We start from the raw sequence: 13898 nt of genomic DNA, 5'->3' as shown, positions 1-13898 counted from the left end.
TGTTTTATTTGACCAAATGACAAGGAATCTTGTCATCGGAGTTTAATGGGTTAATTATATGATAGTATCAGTTGCTCTCCCATCTATAACACCGTGTAACAAAGGTTTTGTCTTTGAGTTGAAACTGTTATTTCCTAATTGCCTATGTCCAGAATACATGAAAAAATACTTTTATTCATTTCTAATTTTGCTCTTGTGTTCAGGATAATGATATTTATGAAATTTACATATTCTCATAGGGACAAAGTGGTATATTGGAAATTTGATTTGAACAAAACAAACACAAAACGATATAATGCAATAATAGCATTTATTTATTCTAGATTTACAATAGAGAGACAATAGACACATTAGAAATGAGTAGTTCTTCTAGATTTACGCTTATACTGTAGATTACTTTCACGAATCTGCCCCCAAATATAGTCTCCCATCATATTTTCATTATAAGACCCTTGGTAGCGGCGTTCAAATTCCAAAATATCCTGATGGAAGCGTTCGCCTTGCTCCTCAGAGTACGCTCCCATGTTTTCCTTAAATTTATGAAGATGGGCGTCAAGGATATGCACTTTGAGGGACATCCTGCAACCCATTTTGCCGTAGTTTGTCACCAAGGTCTCAACAAGCTCCACATAGTTTTCGGCCTTGTGATTCCCCAAGAAGCCAAGAACTACTGCAACAAAGCTGTCCCATGCTGCTCTCTCTGTCCTTGTGAGTTTTTTTGGAAACTCCTTGCACTCCATTACCTTTTTTATTTGTGGACCAATAAAGACACCGGCTTCAACTTTCGCTGCAGACAACTTGGGGAAGAAATCTTGGAGAAATTTGAAAGCTGGAGACTCTTTATCTAGAGCTCTGACGAATTGCTTCATAAGGCCCAGTTTTAAGTGTAGTGGAGGAAACAGTACTTTTTTGGGATCCAACAATGGCTCCCATTTTACGTTGTTCTTCCCCACACAAAACTCGGTTCGCTGTGGCCAGTCACGCTTGAGGTAGTGTGACACGGTATCCCTGCTGTCCCAAAGGCAAAGATAACAAGGATACTTGGTAAAGCCGCCTTGGAGACCCATTAGGAAAGCCAGCATTTTGAAGTCTCCTATAACCTCCCAACAGTACTCTCCATACTTCAAGGCATCTAACAAAATCTTGACACTGTTGTATTCCTCTTTGAGCTTGACAGAGTGGGCGAGGGGAAGAGATGGGTACACATTCCCGTTATGAAGCAGCACTGCTTTGAGGCTCCTACACGAGCTGTCGATAAAGAGTCGCCACTCTTTGGGGTTATGGGTAATTCCAATTGCCTTAAACAGACCGGTCACATTGTGGCAAAAGCAAAGCCCATCTTGACTAGTGAAAAAGCTTGAAAAATGCTGGTGACGCTTTCTCTGACCTGATATGTGCACACTCTCATCTAGCAAATTCCACTGCTTGAGTCTCGACGTCAAAAGCTCGCCATTTGACTTCGTGAGGCCAAGATCTCTGATGAGGTCATTGATGTCTTCTTGGTTGGGGTAGTATGGATTTCTGTCATCAGTTGCGTCTCTGAACTCTGGATCAGTGTCTTCATGCTCTTCTGAACTACTATTCTTTTGTAAACACTGCTGCTCTCTCATGGGAGGAGTGGGTACGGGGAGCTCAGAGCAGTGTGGCACTGGCGCAATGGATGACAGAAGATCAGGATATATGATAGCAGGCGCATTTTTGCCTCCTCGACGTTTGGAAGGGTCTACCATACAGAAGAAGCAATTGCTTGAGTGATCAGTTGGTTCCCTCCAAATTCGGGGGACTGCAAATTTCATAGCTCTGTTTTCCCCTCTGTACCAACCTGTAAAAAGCAGAATGAAAACATAAGTATAAAAATAAAACAAATAAATTTTGCTATAAACTATTTGTAAATAAAATTATATATATATATATATATATATATATATATATATATATATATATATATATATATATATATATATATATATATTAGGTTTTTTTCTTACCTTCCAGAGTTCTTTTGCAGAGATCGCAGGTGAAATGAGGTGCCCAAAGTTTGTCCTGATCCCCAACAGGCATGCCGAAATATGCTTTGTAGGCCTCGCGCATTTTTGGTGATCTTTCCAGAGAGTACTTTTTAGCTCTAGTTTTGATAAACTCGCCACAGACGTAGCAAAATGCGTCTGGCGGATGCTTACAACCTCTTGACGCCATGCTGAAAGAAGGCAGATAGGAATGACTGATGACGAACGAATTGTCTACGCAGAGACGGCTAGAAGTAAACTGACCCGTTTAGCATACGTTCCCTGCATTTATACTGCCATCTACGTTGCAAGAATGTTCTAGAAGTTTGTGGAACGTTTCGAAAGAATTGTTTTGAATGTTCTGGAGTCATCCAGAAAATTCTTTAATTTTTTTTTCCACCATATTAGTGCGGAATTTGTTTGAATTGTTGGGGATAATTGAAACTAGCCTATTATAATAGGCTAGTTTAAAAAAATCGCTGGCCAGTCTAGAATAATCAAAGTTTTAAGAGAATAATCATTATTTTCTTAACTTTGTAGATAAAAGGAAATAGAAAATAACATTTATTGACCAAAGACAGAAAAAAGTCAAAATTTTGTAACACTGTGTAATCCACCGCATTACACACACGCAATGTTATCTTTCGGGAAACACGTGTTTCAAAACAATGTAATTACGTTTCAAATAACACACGTAATAAACATTGCTTGCATGCATAACAACTTTGTTTTGGTTATTAATTACTTCGTTCCTGCGTTCCGGACTTCGTAAGCTTTTCCCGGAACAGGTCGAGGAATTCCTCGAAGTTCTAGGCCCTGTTCACACAAGCGGTTTCAACCGCCGCGGTTTGAACCACGGAGGTTCAATTACAATGCAGATCAATGAAGGCTTTCACACACACACACTCGCACAGTTTTTCCTTGACTATGCGGTATTGCCGCGATTTTTGCGCGGTTCAAACCACTAGTGTGAACAAAGGTTTATTGCGACAATCGAGAGCTTGTGACTAGGGTCGGTTAAGCGTATTTGACCGATTTGATCAAAATGATCCCCGCGCGAAAGTGTTTGAGCCCCTCCAGGCCTTAGTTTGTAAAAAAAAAAAAAAAAAAAAAAAAAAAAATAATAATAATAATAGTAATAATAATAATAACAATAATAAATAAACAAATAAATAAAATACATAAATAAATAAATAATAATTTTCAAAAATTAATATATCAAGCACTGAATGCTTTTTGGCTAAGACTGACAGTACACGAAAAAAAACAAAAAAAATCGAACTTCTGGAGAATAGAGACCCGCAATCTAATTGGCCCCCGGAATTCTTAGCATCGGCACAGCTTGTGACTTACAACAAGCGTACATTTGAAGAAACAAGTTCACGGACAATCCTCACAGACATCGCAAGGGTATAATTGTCCTGACGATCTAAAGTGGCAATTACCGACGAAATGGTCAGACCATATTACAAATGGTCACCATATTACAAAAAGAGACCTTTTGCTCAGTAACTAGGTCAGATGCGAAAAAATATATAGAAAAATATATATGTGAAAATAAAATAAATAAGTAAATGAAATAAATAAATAGATAATGGTAAATGTACAACGTTTCATCTGTTGAAGCTTGTTCACAGACACAGACACAGAATACAACCTCAAAGCTACTTATACATCTAGGAATGTGTACTTGAGAAATGATAGAAAAAATAATTATAATTAATAAAGGTTCCATCCTTGCATGGTGTCTATTATGACTATAATAATCCAGAGACCAAACATAGAAAAATCCCTTTGTTCCTTTTACAGCAACGTCTACCGTTTTCTTTGTCGCGTTAGATTATTATCGAACAGAATTCAAGAACTTTTTCTTCCAGGCCTACACGCCGTTTCCAAAAGACGATCCCGATTCCAATGCAGTGTATTTCTTGATAGCAATATGGGACAATTACGCGAAAAGTTACAAATCGTTTGATGGTTTATTAAGTTTTGTTAACTATATACTTCGCATTCTTTCGGCAATTAGTTATCATATACGTGGTTTGCTGAGACGAATGAAACAAATTGTCGACAGCTAGAACTATTTCGTGGATTTCATCACTATTTACCCAGTGGAGAATCAACATAAGAATGAATAGGACTGCAAGAGACCATAAGGTCTACACTAGGGAGTTCCATGTCCATTAACTACCTAGTGTTGGCCATATGGTCTCTTGATGGTCATCCCTCTCTCGCGCCATACCCTTGACAGTCGAGTGTTTTTCCCCTGCCTCCATTTATGTTCCATTGTCACCACAGAAATATCAAGGTCTAAACAAGAACAGATCAGTTCACTCCCCTCCGTTTTTTATTATTATTATTTCTATTCTTTTATTATTATTTTGATTCATTATTATTATTAATTATTAATTATTATTATTATTATTATTATTATAATATTCTATTCTATTATTTTTTCGGTGGATGATCTGGATTAGTCTCGTATTCTCTGCTTCTTCGCCACGTTGACACATTTCATATATTTTATTCCACCAAACGCCCGGCGATCTTATTAAGATCGAGGGCGGGCAGTACCACATGCTGCCTTAATTTCGTCCCCTTTTTCTAATTTCTTTTTCTGGCGTCATAAATGGGGGATGGGGCGCCCCCCACCTTTTTTTTTTGCCCGAAGCCAAAATTTCGAAAATTCTTGCAGCATCTGTCCGCACCCGCTCCGAAATTCTTTTTCTCTCCTCTGCCGCGGGAGGACCTACAGTATCACTTCGTTCATCACAAGTTCCATTTCCTTAGTACCGGCCCAATCTCCACCACAGCAACCGACCGCAACAGTCCGTTTGCCTGAACGAGACGAAAACTTTTCTTCTCTCCCTCCCTCCCTCCCTCTCTCTCTCTCTCTCTCTCTTTTGTGGGTCTCTACAAATCTTATGATTTATTGTGGGGGTGGTATCTCTGTAGTTGTCCTGGAATGCTGTCATCATGGAGAGAAATACGGGAATTTGTGAAAACTGTAATTCGATCTGTATACGTGAACTACTCACCAAGAGAGAGGCTTTCCTTCGTTTAGATAAAAGGCAATACTCTTTCAAGGCCTGACCCACGGCTACTTCCTCCCAAATATTTTCTTTGAAAAATAATGAATAAACAAATGAATAGATAAATAAATGAAATAAAAAATACAGTAAAAACTTAAAACTAACAAGTAAATACATAAATTGAAATTAATGATAAAACAATAGTAAAATCAAATAAAGATTTTCTATGCCTGAGCATTATATATTAATACGCAACAACATACATACAAATAGATTAATCAAGAAATAATTGAATACATCATCAACCCAAGACCCTCTCCATCCGAGCAAGTTATGAACCAAAAGGTCTCCTGCCGGTATGCTCTTCCTTAGTAATCCTTTGTAAACCAGATGACTTTATTCATTAAGGAAACGACCCTAAAAAAAAAGTAAATCTTCAATCCGGTCTGGTGCCTCATGAATTTGACTCAGACCACTGGAAGGGATTTTTATTCACCTCAGGGGAGACCTAAAGGAATGGAAGGATTAAGCCGAACTATACATTGGGGTCGTAAAAGACCCCCTGAATGGGCCGCAACGAGGGATACTGGAGTCTCCCTGTGTCCCTATTTTTCTCCCACAAATACCCTGGGCTCGGCTACCCCCCGTATATGGGGGGATAAAACCCTTTATATGTGTATATGGTAGGTACATACGCAATCACCAGCATTTAAACCTCCAGTATTTCCATGATCATCGAAGGCAATTAGGGCTATTCAGGCATTGGTTACTCTATGAATATCAACCACGAGGAAGCAGAAACTATGGTCACAAAAACGTTAAATTCACTTCAATTTATCGTTCATATATTTACGCAAGCCTTGTCAACCGGCCTGTCACCCTTGCCAGGGTGGAAATCGAAATGGTCCAATTCGTTTTGGGAGGAAAACTAACGATATGACATCACGAGCGAGCGCAAAAGATGACAGAGTGCCTTGAGTCAAGATATTAAGGCTGAATGTAAAAATCAGTTGACTGTTGGAACTTATGGCGTCATGTTATTAAGTGAAGTGACCTGTTCCCATTTGGACTTCGGTCATCTACTATACATATTTCAAGGTCTAGACAACATTAGGTCAGTTTGTTTGGTAAAGAAAAAAAAAAAAAAGGCAAGAATTTCAAACATTCATTCTTTCTGAGCACCATGATGACGCAAGGTAGCCTGGCTAGTACCTTTCGAACCTCTGCATGACGTCATATCATTTGTATTCCTCATGACGTGAATCGCCCTAGACCTTGATTTATTAACCCAATAAGTTAACTCGAACATTTTCATTACCGCGACCCCGAATTATCCATTTCATTTCACAGCTGATTGTTGCAATCATTTACATCATTTGCCAATGCAGACTCGAGTACGTTGATGATAATCGAAGGCCTTCTGGTCTCGCATTCCGTTAGTTTTAGGTTCGAATCTCATACTTTCCGATTCCCGGCAAGGAAAGTTATCTGCCCTAACAGCCCAAGTGCTACTCAGCGCCTCCTGGCGTAGGCTCCTTGCCTTCCTTTTTTAATGCAGTCTCTCCACAAATAGACATATGGACTTCAGCGTGTGTGTGTGGTTTTTTGTTTTTGTTTTTTGTTTTTTTCCGGGGGAGGGGGCTAATATGAAGTAAAAAGTATGTCCGAAAACCACTTTTTATTTTATTTAATTTATTTTTCATTTATGTATTTATTTTGAGGGGCCCCACTGTTTTCATAGAAAGGGTAATTGTTTTAATTTACTACATAGACTTTTGTTTTACGTCATGTAGCTGTAATTCATATATATTCTAGAATAAATATAAACAATAGAACATATTTTTATTAACCCATTAAACTCCGATGACAAGATGTCTTGTCATTTGGTCAAATAAAACAAAAAATCATAAAACACCAAAATGTTTGATCAAACACCAGAAATATATGACGTCAGTCCTCGCTTCGCTCGCAGCGAAGCGAGGACTGACGTCATATTTTTCTGGTGTTTGATCAAACATTTTGGTGTTTTATGATTTTTTGTTTTATTTGACCAAATGACAAGACATCTTGTCATCGGAGTTTAATGGGTTAATATGGGGTACGTAAGTAAATTAATTACAAGTCGGAGAGGTCCAGCGCCTAGTTCACACGAACCCGAATAGACTGTGAAAACGGATGATTACTTTATCATCCCAATCTCCCTCGAGCCATAATCCTCTTGCGACCTTTTTCTTGGAGCTCTAATTCACCTCCTCCTCCTTCTCCTTCCTCATCTTCCTCCTTCCTCTTCCTCCTACAGACCCCCTTCTTTCCCGTCGACAACCTGTCGAATTCTTTTCTCGCTCGTCTCTTCCCGCTCCATCGATCAATTTGGTAGAAAACATTATTCCATCTTCCTCCAGGTCTCTTACAGTCTTAGGCCATTTCAACTCTCGTCTTCAGATTCTTCCAAGAATAGTTTTAATCATCCTTCTCACCGGGATTCAATCCCTTTTCGAGTCGAGCTGTCGGATCACCAGATACAAAGATGTAGATTTAGATTCTCTTATTAATTGGAATTAGAGAGAGGAGAGAGAGAGAGAGAGAGAGAGAGAGAGAGAGAGAGAGAGAGAGAGAGAGAGGGGGGGGGCGAGAGAGAAAGAGAGAGAGGGGGGCGAGAGAGAGAGGGGGCGAGAGAGAGGGGGGGGGCGAGAGAGAGAGAGAGAGAGGGGGGGCGAGAGAGAGAGAGAGGGGGGCGAGAGAGAGAGAGAGAGAGAAACAGAGAGAGAGCGTATCTAAGTCTCCAAGTAATTACTTATCATAAAACATAACTTGAACCTTTGGAAGTTATCAAGATATTTCCGGATGTCCTAACTGCGCACTAATTGCGAAATGGATTTAAAAATCCTAATTTAAATAATTTCAGTATATTTTACGGCTTCAGATGCGTTTCAGTGCATTTCAGGTATAATCAAACTCCTCTGATTAGCAACTACACTCACGGGAATGAATAACTGTTTTCATATGTAAGTTGATTCAAGTCACTCAATGTGCAAGATGGTAGCATTGAAATCAATTACGTTTTTATACAGAGTTAAATGATATCGTGTGTTTGTGTTCGTGTGTTCAAGTCTTCGTGTGTCCGTGCTTGTGTGTGTGTGTGCGTGTGTGTGTGTGTGTCTGTGTATGTGTATGCGTGCGTGTGTGTGTATGAGTGTGTATATGTGTGTGAGTGTGTGTGTGTGTGTGTGAGTGTGTGTGTGTGTGTGTGTGTGTGTGTGTGTGTGTGTGTGTGTGTGTGTGTGTGTGTGTGTATGTGTGTATGTGTGTTTGAGTGTGTGTGCGCGTGTGTGTGTGTGTGTGCATATGTGCATGTAAGTGTGTGTGCATATGTGCATGTGTGTGTGTGCATGTGTGTGTGCATATGTGTGTATGTGCATGTGTGCACGTTGGCACTATACGGTGGGGCGATATGATTGTCTTATACACATAAAGAACGACAAGACGAGCACCATCCCCCGTTCCCTTTGCACTCTGACAGCTCTCGACGTCGCCGTCATCTCGCGGCGTTGTCCCCGACACTCTGCTACCCATCACGAAGAACGTCTCCACATCCATAAAGCGACACCTAGAGACTCCTGAAGACCACTTCGCGGACTACTTTGACCCAACACTCAGTTGGCCATCACGAAGAACGTCTCGAGCTCCATAAAGCGACACCAGAAGGCTCCCGAAGACCACCTCGTGGACTACTTCGAGTGCTCCTGAAGTCTTTTGTCATTTTACCACGGGGCTGAATGAAGAGTGCTTCCCTGGGGTACTGTTACCAGCTACAGCAAGTAATGAGGTTTACAAAATAGTTTGGTGGGGGGAACGATTGAGGCAAAAGCGTCACATGGTACGGATGTTAATAGAAATAGTTCGTAGCGTTTTCAATATGCCAAGGAGTGCCTCTATGATGAATTAATCGCCTGGAGGCAACCAGGAAGAAAGAAAAGTACCAACAGTTGCGGAAGGGACTAGTCGAGTTTATTCGATACCGTCGTAAATAAACAAATATATAGATGAAATAAATAAATGAAAATTAGATATACAAGTAAATAGATAAATATATTAAATAGATAAATCAAAAACAGATAAGTAAACAGATAAATTAATCGATAAGAAAATAAATGTGAATAAATAGATAAGTACAAACCCCATGTTGTATAGAACGAGATTTTAATCACTCTCTTGGGCATAATGTCGCACTGTAATCATTCTATTCTGACTAACGTTGGATGACTTCAATCACCTTCTGGCTGCGCAGGGAGTTGATATTCCCTGGTAACAGGGACGACGCCGTCTCGATCAAGGCCTTCCATACTGAGAGGTCCGCCCTTTATACATTATATTCTGGTTGTAGTCGGAGGTCAGAAACTGTGCTACTCCTTATAACAAAATGGCAACCATCGTCACAACTCTGCTGGAGTTTATATAACTGTCGGACTCCTCTGAAACTGTCGTTCCTGCGTCCGTTTGTCAGTTGTCTGGTCAGCATCCACGCAGTTTCTACAACCTTCGAATCCCCGAACTCGTATCCGCAGTTGGGAAGGTTATCCGTGTGCCCTGAGGTCGCCTGAGCCTTCAGGTATGAAAAGGTTGCAGCAAGAATTTCGGACTGACAGACAGACAGACACACACACACACACACACACACACACACACACACACACTATATATATATATATATATATAAAAAATAAATATATATATATATATATATATATATATTAGAGAGAGACAGAATTATGTTGAAGCTGACCACACATTGCAAAGAAATAAGATAAACGTACAAATATCACTTTGGATTGGAACTGCAACATTTCCATTCTATCACAGTATAACCAATTAATATTGTACCCTTTGCTGTTATAACTCCAATTCTATAATACTGCAATGCAAGAAAAGACAAGCCTATACCTAATGTGATTGCGACATTCCAAAGGGAAAGACAATATCTTAGATTGTGTTTTACTTAATTGCTACCAGGCGACTTTATTCAACTGAGAGAAGTGGTGAGGTGGGGAAGGGGGGAAGGGGGGAAGGGGGGGAGCTTTATCCGAGGACGTATTATATTCCAAGGCTTTGTTTACTACGACGTTCAGCAGGGGCAATCCAATGCAAAGTTGCTTCCCAAGTGAACAACTTGGCGAATTATTTCCCAAGTCAATGGCACTTACATTTGTTTACAATTTCAGTCGCTTCAGCAACTTTGAACGTATTCATGACGTCAACAGCTTTGAACAACTTCAGGGACAAACTCTGGATTGCGTCCATGGCCTGAAATCAAATAATGGTTTGAAGGATGTTCGTATAAAAATTAGGAATTTGGAATAATTGCAACGTAGTCTCTCACTGGTATGACGGTGAAAAATAAATATTTTGTCGAAAATATCCAGAGATTCTATATTTGGAATCTATGTCAACAAACGAACGAACGAACACACATACACACACACACACACACCAATAGATCGGTCATACGAGCTCTGAGCTCTCTTCCGGGAGGGAAATAGCTGTCGATCACGAGTCCAACACGTGATTCAAAGACCAAGGTGAATCACACACACACACACACACACACACACACACACACACACACACACACACACACAGGTAGCCAGGTATGGTAATTGGGGAGTAAGTGACAGGACCCCACGAGCGATGCTCTTTTCCTGTATACTACAATTAAGTAAATGCGCACGCACACACATACACACACAGCCAGGAATGTTAATTGGAGATTAAGAGACAGAACCCCACGAGCGTTGCTCCTTTCCCGTATACTACAATTAGCTAAATGCCTGCACGCACTCACACACATACACACACACACACACACACACACACACACACACGCACGCACACAAATACACACACATTTTGCGATGGCGCAGTGGTTAGAATTCCCTGCCGCCACTACAGTGGTCCGGATTCGAATCCCGCCCAGGGCTGAAATAATTTCAGTATCGCTGCACTACGAGTCGTTACTCCATCTCTCGTGGGCTGGAAGTCCGGGGTGTGTGTGCGTGTGTGCATTACCCATAGATCGGTCATATATGAGCTCTGAGTTCTCTTCCGGGAGGGAAATAGCTGTCGATCACGAGTCCAACACGTGACCCAAGACCATGGTGAATCACACACGCACGCACGAGCAATTACAGTAAGACCCAGCTTCCCCAGTTAAGTATATTTCTTGTATAAAAAAGAGAAGCCAATATTTCTTAAACGCTCTCAAGAACTTCTACTTGGAACCCATTTCCCCGAGAAAAAAAAAAAAAAAAAAAAAAATACAGAAACAGGAAAGATGCAAACTTGGCTCTTGGGTACCTCTCTGCAAGTTTTGCGACAAAGGGTAATTTCTCTAGTTTCCTTTGTTAAATATATCCCCCCGTTTTGTCTAAGCCTTTCCGCCTAAGGCCTCTGGATAATGCAAACGCAATTATGTTTCATTTCATGTGTGTTTGATTGTTTGCTCTGGAATATTACTTGCAGAAGTAATAGTAGCAAAAGTTCTGAAAGTATTAATATTTTTCCTTGCGAAGAAGATGGAGAGAAGCCACACCAAGCCTTATTCGCGGTGGTGGTAAGGCTTATTTTGGTTTCCACACTACAGAAGGCACGAAACTAAAACAGATCTTTTTTTAATACGGTGATCGTCAGTTAATTCTCGTTCTCTATTTTTAAAACCTGTAATAATACGCTACTTAGCTTCTTTTGGTAGCATATATCAAAATTGTTTTATATCAAACTGTTTTTCTTTTAAATATAAAACATTAACTACATTATATATATATATATATAAATATATATATATATATACATATATATATATATATACATATATATTATATACATAATTATATATATATATATATACAGTATATACATATTATATATATAATTATATATATATATATATAATATAAAAACAAATACTGAATACATAATAAAAATACATATAATAAATATATATGAAAAAATACTTAAGTAAAATGTATAAAACAAACATTAATATACAAATAAATAAAGAAAAATATTCTGTTTTTTACTTCGTGCATTGCCATCATTATTTCATTAACGTGCTGGTCTCGCATCCGTTTAGTTGTAGGTTCGAATCCCGCACTCCTTTCCGATTCACAGCAGTGACTGTTATCCCTGCCCCAACAATCTCCCAAAGCTCATAATAGGGCAAAGGTGGCGGCTTCAGCTGCAGCTATTCAGCGCCTCATGGCGAGGGCGCCTCGCCTTCAACACCTTACTCAAAATTACTTCAGATTAAGAACTGAAATTACACAAACTTCGGCAGGTCTATTCATTTGACATAATTCCGACCACTGTGACAAGTGGCAAATTGGTTTCGTTGTCCATCACATCCGTGTTCGAGTCTCGTAAACCGGTGACTCCCCCCCCTATCCGACTTTCCCTGGACGTCTGAGTACACAGGGCACAGGTGGTGACTTCGATCTCAGCAAAGTTCCTCCTGCAAAAAGATACAAACTTCCCCCATCCCCTTCTCCCCCACCCCCACCATCCCCTTCTCCCCCACCCCCTACCATCCCCTCCTCCCCCACCCCACCATCCCATCCTCCCCCACCCCCCACCATCCCCTTCTCCCCCACCCCCCACCATCCCCTTCTCCCCCACCCCCACCCCAATCCCCTTCTCCGCCACACCCACCCCAATCCCCTTCTCCATATGCAACATCCGTTACCACCTTCCCCTTATCGTCTAACCCAGCTATCCACCAACAGTTAAACCCACTAGTTACCTGGAGAACCTTAACGCTTTTTCACACGTATCAACTTTTCGTCGTGCGCCGTCCACGACACGACGTCGTGCTCTCAAATAACTACGAGTGTCTATGGACGCTTTTACATGTGGTCGTGGTCGTGACGTGTGAAAGCGCCCATAGACACACATGGTAATATGAGAACACGACATCGTGTCGTGAACGGCGTACGGCGAAACGCCGACACGTGTAAGACGATCCTAAGGTTGGGAGCAGTCGTTCCGTGCGTGGAGCTCCTCCGCTACACAGTTACACGAAATGAAGTTCATTTGAACAAGAAATGGGTGAACATATTTGGTCTGAACAAAATGTAATATAAGGCTGTATCAACTTCCGTCCTTTCCATCAGAGTTGGTGGAAACGACCAATTATATTAATGAAATTGCGGCGTGCTGATATGGTTTCCCGAACGTGCAATGTGCAACTGGCCGTTCACGCAATCATGCCTCTCGTGTTTTTCAATTAAGTCGAAATTAAGTACGACACCAATGCAGCGTTGAATGCTATTCAGTACTGTTCACTTCATGAAACAAAAAACATTGACCCAGATTCTCACGTTTATCAATTCTACCCGATTAAGTGAAGCGGCCTTGCTGTGGATGTACTGTGTCTTGCTGCATTGCGTTTGACCCAGGGTAGTTGGAGGATGCAAGATGGGTGGGAATAGGTACGTGCTTCTGATTTAACTACCTCCTTTATATGGGGGAAAAAGTTCTTGGCATAAAGATAAATAGACCCTCTGAAATGCTTGTGGGGGCGGGTTGCCCTAACCTGAATGAATCACTTTATGGAAGATTAAATAAGGTCTGAATTCGTAAACAAAGCAATGTTTCTCGACCTTTCAAGTTTTGTGGACCTCTTACATTGACTTACATATCCAGGGGACCCACTGATATGGGATTAGATAGGATATAGTCACTTTTCCTAAGCATTTGGTGATAGAAACATTATACAAATCATTGCGACATTCTGAGAGACGGAACTAGCCATGAAAAAAATAGAAAAAGGACATCTCAATAAAGACAAAATTTGTAATAACAAATGATA

At 40.4% G+C, this 13898-nt stretch overlaps 1 protein-coding gene across 1 annotated transcript; it reads right to left on the bottom strand.

Annotated features, from left to right (window-relative positions):
• Positions 1-291: 291 nt before the first annotated feature.
• On the bottom strand, positions 292-2507 carry LOC143021228 (uncharacterized). The gene is made up of 2 exons (XM_076178596.1): positions 1989-2507; positions 292-1822 (listed from the first exon to the last, which is right to left on the bottom strand). Exons 1-2 carry the CDS (start codon positions 2194-2196, stop codon positions 351-353), a joined length of 1680 nt encoding a protein of 559 aa, XP_076034711.1. The 5' UTR covers positions 2197-2507; the 3' UTR covers positions 292-350.
• Positions 2508-13898: the final 11391 nt, after the last annotated feature.

This window comes from Oratosquilla oratoria, chromosome 41, assembly GCF_046742065.1.
Source record: "Oratosquilla oratoria isolate Oo_2021 chromosome 41, ASM4674206v1, whole genome shotgun sequence".
Taxonomy (NCBI): Eukaryota; Metazoa; Arthropoda; class Malacostraca; order Stomatopoda; family Squillidae; genus Oratosquilla; species Oratosquilla oratoria.
Note: the sequence above shows the minus strand (reverse complement) of the source record. Positions and strands in the feature narration are given on the sequence as shown.

What these genes read in the sequence shown, in the direction of transcription:
- LOC143021228 (XM_076178596.1), bottom strand. Translation starts at nt 2,196, where the DNA reads ATGGCGTCAAGAGGTTGTAAGCATCCGCCAGACGCATTTTGCTACGTC. An exon ending in CTGCAAAAGAACTCTGGAAG is followed by an intron (nt 1,823 to 1,988) that starts GTAAGAAAAAAA and finishes TGCTTTTTACAG; the next exon opens with GTTGGTACAGAGGGGAAAAC.